Source organism: Alosa pseudoharengus, unplaced genomic scaffold, assembly GCF_046254945.1.
Source record: "Alosa pseudoharengus isolate Yale_2024_CS ecotype anadromous, Long Island Sound unplaced genomic scaffold, YU_APseudo_1.1 YU_APseudo_1.1_scf_22, whole genome shotgun sequence".
NCBI lineage: Eukaryota > Metazoa > Chordata > Actinopteri > Clupeiformes > Clupeidae > Alosa > Alosa pseudoharengus.
This window is the reverse complement of record NW_027468680.1, coordinates 5643036-5650535: the sequence shown is the minus strand read 5'-3', so window position 1 is coordinate 5650535 and position 7500 is coordinate 5643036. Positions and strand designations below refer to the sequence as shown.

General features: G+C 43.0%; 1 protein-coding gene across 1 annotated transcript in view; it reads left to right on the top strand.

Annotated features, from left to right (window-relative positions):
- Window positions 1–3843, top strand: part of foxn3 (forkhead box N3) — a 33069-nt gene extending 29226 nt beyond the window's left edge. The window contains exon 5 of the mRNA XM_076300099.1: window positions 1–3843. This exon is cut by the window's left edge and continues 428 nt beyond it. Coding sequence (XP_076156214.1) covers window positions 1–59 — 59 coding nt within the window. The 3' untranslated portion in view covers window positions 60–3843.
- Window positions 3844–7500: the final 3657 nt, after the last annotated feature.

Below are 7500 nucleotides of genomic sequence, written 5' to 3'. Positions count from 1 at the left end.
GCTTGAACAATATCACCAACCGGACGGCAAAGGGTCAGAAGGAGGCCTCGAAAAACTAAACAAAAGAGACACAAAAACAGACCTTTCAGCCTGGCCGGAGGAATCAAAAAATAAACACGGAAATAGAAAAAAAAACATCACTTTTAATAGAATTTGCTATTTTTTTTCAGGACATCAGGTGAATTCTACTGATTTGTGGCAATACCAACAATCACTTTGTTTTCCTATCTTTATAAGTAATGTTTTTTCGAGGGTGCGTTACTTTGTTTGTTATTCTATTTTTTTGTTTTTGTTTTGTTGAAAGGAGATTAAAGCCATAGCAAAACCTTTATATGATGTTCAGATGATTTAGTGATAATTTAGTCTTTTTATTTCAGGTTTATTTGTTTAATTTGTTTGGCTGAAATTAAAACATTAAAATAAAAATCAAACAGCCCCCTCCAACACACTTCAGATTCGGCACAGTTGGAAGCAGGATGCTGAATTACAGCAACAGAAAAACAAATAAAATTCAACCGCTTAATAATCTTGCCTGCAGTTACTTAGAGCAGCATAGTGGAGAGGATCGCAGTGATGTTTCACGTAAGAACACACTGTGGGAGGCACTGTGTTAGCATTGTTAGCTTAGCGTCGTGTTCTTCCCTTCCCTTCCCAGATGGTTTCCGTGGGAGACGGCTACACAGCTGTCAGTGGTTGCCTCACCCCGGGGGGGGGGGATTTCAGGGCTGAAGAGTGCCAAAGAGGACCCCACCAGCAGACAGGGCAGCCTTTGCCTGACCAGAAATGCACTAGTTTGAGAAACTGAGTGGTCACAGTTGAGATGAGAGGATAGAGGTGTAGAACACAACCGAGGACATGTTTCTAATGTATTTCATGTGAGGTCTTCTTAGCCGATGGGATGAGGCTAGCGCAAAATTACAACACACCAATACAACGCCATAAGCCTTTAACAAGTGCTTTTTGGAGAGAGAGGGGACAAACTGAACTGTCCTTAAAACTGCCAGTCTCCTTCTTAAGCAATCATGATTAGGAACTTAGAAATCCTACTGAGGGTAGAAACGCTACCAAACCTGCCAATCATATTTTAGTGATAAAATAAGTAATGTTACCACGGAGGTTGTATATTTCTTTTTGTGTTTGTTTATTTGTGTTTTTTAAAAACCCTCATGATGTAATAAGCAATTCCATCCAGTCAGGATAACGCTGTATAGAATGTCCCATTAGTCTTTCTTCTCCCTTTCTTAATTTAAGCAATGTAGCCAGCAGGACTTTCCAAATCATGTTGCATGGGTTCTGTAAAGACGACGAAGAAGAAGAAAAAAGATGTTTTTTTAAATCAAAGTTCATGTACGTAAATAATGTATTTAGCATGGAGCATGAATTATTTTCATATAAATAGAGAAACTAGAGAACCAAGACGGCTTCTGACGTCTGAGCTCAGAGGCTTGGACTTTCTTGTCATTTTTGTCTTAATTTGACAAAAAATGTTTTTTTATTTGTTTTTTTTATTTGTTTGTTGTTCTCATTCATACTTGTTTTCAAGCTGGCATTAAAACGGATAAACCTTCTTCAGGGACAAACACAGACTGTTTGGGCATCTATCTCTGCAATATGAGGACTTCATGTTACGTAACGAGTAGGGCTAAGCCGTTCTGTCCGACTGCTTCGTGTCCACTCCACCTCCAGACAGAGCGCAGGGTCTGGCTCGGATGCGGTCCGGGTCTGGCGTGATGCCGGGCACCCTCCGGGTCAGCTCTCGTCTGCTTGCACACTTGGGCACGACCCAAGGCTCTTTACCAGCTGATTCTGGAGTGGATCAAGCTCAGATGTAGTCCAGATCTGGCTCTGATTCGGACTGAGTTGGTCTGAGTTGGACTAGATTCGGCTCTGACGCGGTTTGGGATCAGGCTCCGATCTGAATTTGATCCGTTTCAAGGTCAGCCGGCATCTGGGACACACTTTGGTCAGCACTTTGGTTTCAGGAGAAGTTAGTAGTGAGTGTCGGTCCCCTTCCTGCATCCGCTGCTCCCAAGTTCAGTGCTTCAGTTATCTCCATTTGCTGTCAAAGTGTGCTTTTTTGGATACTGTGGATGTCTTCTGTATTTCAAGGTCTTCCATTTGTACGACACAGGAGTTTACTATACATGTTTCTTTCAGAGTATTTGCCACTGTCGATGTAGCATTGTTCAGGTGCATCACCAGTATTAGTACCTGTCATCCAGACACACACATACACAGATTCTCTCTCTCTCTCTCTCTCTCTCTCTCTCTCTCTCTTTCTCTCTCTCTCTCTCTCTCTCTCTCTCACACACACACACAAACACACGCACACACACTCACACACACATGCACACACACACACACACACATAAATAGTGGAGAAATGACATGATTATAAAATTACAAGAGAGCTAAACACTCTAGTGCAGATATTTGCTTTTTCCTTCTCTGGATTGCACTAAGATGATAAGTTACAGATATTTTTAAAGTTCAGTGCCAAAGCCTATAGTGATTTGATATCTTATCTATCTCTCTATATATATGTTACCTAGAAAATGATAAATACTTGATCTGTGTGCCAGAGATCTGTCAATGATGACCTGTAGCATTTTTGTCTCAATGGGCCCTGTATTAAAGAGTGCCCTCTCTTGTTCCCAGTAAAGCGCTGTAAATTGCTCATCATGATTCGTTCTGTGTGATACTCTCACGTATGTCCGCCTTTCTGCTCATCACTCCGCACATTCAAAGTGGTTATGTTCCAGCAGCCAGCTCTCTGCAGTATGTGAAATTAATTATATATTTAAAAAACAGAAAAAAAAAGACAAAAATCGGACCTATAAGTGATCCTTTTGCCAGTCTTGCAGTCCTCTTCTTTAGCGACCCACAGGCATGCGTAGGAACAGTATCTCAGCGGTCAGTACAGCGCCAACCATCCGTTGTACATCGTTGTTAACCCTGTTTGAAAATGTGAAAAGGCATCTGGCTTCGTCAGTGATAAAGGGCCCTAATTTGCATGACAGGCAAAGAGCAAAGTCCTACGTCTAACTAAAGCTAATTTAGCGGCTAGGCAAAATCAATTTGCTACATGATTTGAGTCAGGTCAGTACTCCCATATGCCACATGATAGCTGTTTTTCAAGAACGAGAACTTGGCTTGCTGACAGACTTTGCATTTTGCCCGCCACGTAAATTAGTGTCCAGTTACGCTGTGACACGGTCCACACGGGCAGCCTCATCTCTGCCTTCCTCAGATGTCAACACTCACTACGTAACTTTTCCTCGAGCTTCGCACTAAGTCAATGATGGAAGATCTGCTAAATGACATACAATCAGAAAGCATTAATATTAGCCAGGCAAATAATGGTCAATTAAGAGGCAATGTCTTTTTATTATTACAAATTGTAATTATTACCTTTCACTTGTTTTGTTTTGTTTTTGTCGTGTCTTTTTTTTCTTTTTGTAATTGTTCGTTACGCTCGAAACGTTAAATGTTAACTGCCATTTTGTTTGTTAGATTCCAACATCTCAAAGAAGAAAGACAGAAGGAGGGTAAACAAACTATATGATGCTGTCTGGTTTGGCATGACTATCCAACTGACTGGTCAATATGGAGACGTATTTGCATTCTATATTTTCTTGACGCGTAATCATATTGCCAAAGACAAATGATTAAAAAATATGATGTAAATATCACTGTTGTTCATTACTATGACAGGAATATGTTTCGTTTGTTTGTTTTTATGTTGTTTTTTTCCCTCTCAAACATACCATCATGTTTCTGTGCTGTATTGTCTTCCAGTTGCAATAAAAAAGAGTTGCAAACGTTGCAAAAATCTTTGAATAAGATGTTTTTGAGCTGTCTGTTTAATAATAAAGTCACCTCCTGCAGAATAATGCCCATAAGCATTGGTATGTTCACATCATGAGAGGGGTGGTGGGCTTAACAGTATTCTCCTTACAGTTCACAAAAGATGCAAAGAAATATTAAGGTAGAACTGCTCCCCTTTCATCTCATTAAAGATCTTTCAACATCTCATAATTTATAATATTTATAATATAAGGTCACATGGATAAGACATTAAAGCATTGCTATTAACGAACATGCTCTCCTTTCATCTCATTAAAGATCTTTCAACATCTCGTAATTTATAATATTTATAATATAAGGTCACATGGATAAGACGTTAAAACATTGCTATTAACGAACATAAAGTGAGGCAATGTACTATGTTATTGATGGTAACTACTATTAATAATAGTGCCAAAAGGGTCACTGTGGTTAATGGATTAGTTCATATGAACAAACCGTGAATATCACTTTATACAAACATTACATGTAAGCGAGACAAGTCAGTCAGAATTAGTTGTAAGTAGTTATCGCCAATAACATACAAACTATAGTATCTGTTGAAAAAGATAGGCCTACTACTGTTGAAATATTAAATAGTGTGATGCCTATTCTTCAGGGTTACACTGCGATGTCATCGCCAAGCCCAACGATGTTGGCAGGTCCTCAGCTCCAGCTTTCTAATATTTCATGTCCACATGGTGAAGCCATTTCACTTGATTTGGTTGGTATGAGTCACCCTCTCACAGTCATCTGAGAGTGTCGTGTGGTGTTTACAATTGACCACAAACAGCGGACACTTTGTTCTCTCCCTCAGCTTCCCGATTCATAACTGTCCTCCTCCCAGGCCCCCCCGTGTGCTGATGGAGGTCTGTTCTTAATTAAAGAGGGGCTTTCTTAATCAGGGCCCGACGCACGCGCCCGTATGCTGTGGCCACACTTAGGAGCCACTCGGTTGCTATGCAACTGCAGTGGGCTGAGGAGGATAGAGAGAGAGAGGGATGGGGAGGGGAAAAAAGATTGAAAATGTACAATAAGCAAGTTGCCAAACAAAGCTTACGCATTCATGCCAGGCTCAGCTGTTCCCAGTGCTTGCTTGGCTTCCTCCAAGGTGGGGCAGGTGCCAGAGTTCCTGTTTAGTGTGTTCCTGGCCAAATCGGAGCAGAACACACAAGCCACCCAACTCATCCTTTTGCTTCTCGTGCAGTGTTAAATGTTCATGTTAACCAAATGCATTTATTCCTGCCTGAAAACGCATCATCCATCAAGTCATTCATATATGCCATTTTTCATTGTATGTTCTCACATGTCTAATCCTCTGTGGGTGTGTAACTTACTGTTGGCTGCCATACAGAAAAAAAGGTACCAGCTTGCATCTGTTGCCAGGGAAACAAAGAGAGAGAGAGAGATGCAATCACAAAAGCACATCTTTGACTTTTTTGGACACAAAATGGAGAAGAAAAATAGACATATCCATCTCTGTTTATTCCACTATATCAGGTGGCAACATTCAAAGCTGGCTACAGAGTCAGAGTTCTCCCAGAGAGAGAGAGAGGGCATAGAGGTGCACTGTGCTCACCTCCCTCAAGTGCAAGTTTGGCTGGGGAGGAGATGGTGGTGCTCTGACAGGCTACGCAAGCCTAAGCAGCATAGCGTGCCTAAGAACCCTTTTGGCAATTACACAGTGCCATTTATTCCCATTTCCAAGGCAGCGAGAGAGAGTCGGAGGCCCTCATTCGACGGCACAAATCAATAAATACACTCCCAGCCACGACACACGTGGAGAGATAATAGCCATTCAGATCTATCCCACCGCACCTTTAATATCTCCCACGGTCGCTCCGGATCAGATGTAAATAAGGATCGCATTACAGCACATCTGACAGCATTAGGGAAGGCGTCTGAACACTAGCGCACGTTCTATACGTCTGTCGCTAGGTAGGCGTGGGGAGCGGATTAGCATGGGGGCAACCGTCGTCGAGGGGATTGGAGCCTTTGATGTCGCGTCTGCCAAACGTGCCGAGACTTCATCAGTGTGGCGCTGGCGCATATGGCGCAAGTGACGGTCGGCCGGACCCCTGTTACCGGGGCGACAGGGACTCGTCTTCGCCGAGGTGCACAGCTGTCTCACCCACTAGGCGACTGTGTGTCAAACACACAAATTAGTGCTGTTACCGTGGTGACCTATCACAGGTCAGACCTCTGAGTTGCCTCAAGGCTACCAGGGGTCAAGGTTAAAGCACTCAAGGTGGCATAATGTGCACCAAAGAAAGCTCTTCTATTCCTTTGTTCCTCACAAAATGAACAGAATGCAGATCAGTGAGTGTGTGTGTGTGTGTGTGTGTGTGTGTGTGTGTGTGTGTGTGTGTGTGTGTGTGTGTGTGTGTGTGTGCGCATGCATGTAATGTATGTGTGTGTGTGTGTGTGTGTGTGTGTGTGTGTGTGTGTGTGTGTGTGTGGGTGTGTGTGCGCGCATGTAATGTATGTGTGTGTGTGTGTGTGTGTGTGTGTGTGTGTGTGTGTGTGTGTGTGTGCATGCTCATACATGTGTGTGCAGGTGTGCATTTCTGTGATAAACTCTTCGATGCAAATGCTGTCTTCCGATCGCAATGTGTCATCTTATTCCACAGAAATCGCTGAGCTTTGGTTAAAAATGTAATCCTCTTTACTTTGTAATGTATTAGGCTCACGTATGGACACTTAGAAAAAGTTATCCATCAGGATTACTCTGCCTCATGCGGCTCCTGCAGACCACGCAGATGGCTTACACACAGGCACAAACCGAACGGCCACACACACACACACACACACACACACACACACACACACACACAGTACGGTTACACACAGACACAAACCGAACGGCCACACACACACACGCACACAGTACAGTTACACACAGACAAAAACCATACGAACACACACACACACACACACACACACACACACACACACACACACCATACGGCTGCTTGAATGCTTTCCTTCATCAGTGTTAGCAAATGGAATCTGTGAGTTGTTTGTCCAAATCAGTTCTTCCTTTGGTTGCTTTTCCTTTTTGTTTCTGTTGATTTGGAGCGGTTGTTTGGAAAGTGAGCATATAGAGAAAGACTCCAAGCTCACACACACCTGACTGTGTGATAGAGGTCTGCACTCCCGCGGTAGACCCACGGGTCCCAACGCAAAAGAGTGCGGCGCGGGACAACTTTTGAAAGCTCTTTGCGGGAGGGGGCGGGATGAGAGAGGTGCGTTCGCGGGTGTGGGACAAACCGATGATTCACTGCACTCCTGCAAATTAAATATGTGCGTAAAATTAGATATGGAAATGATTAAAGTAGTGTTCATAACTATAGTTCAGCTAGATGTTCTGTTAGGCAGCATTTAAAAAACGGGGTTTAAGCATAACTGACGGATAAGCCTATAGCCTATATTGTCATTTACGTGGGTTCAATTTGTTCCTGCTGCTCATTGTCAAAACTCGAAATCGAAAGCATGACAGAGGAAGAGGACACCAGACTAGGCCTACTTCAGTTGTTAGCTTACATTCAGAAGCAAGAAACTGACAGGTGTGTGTGCTCCTTTCGTGAGACAGAAATGAAAAACTGAAAAGGCTATCTCTCCTGCATGCGGGCGGGAGCGAGCGGGACATCATGT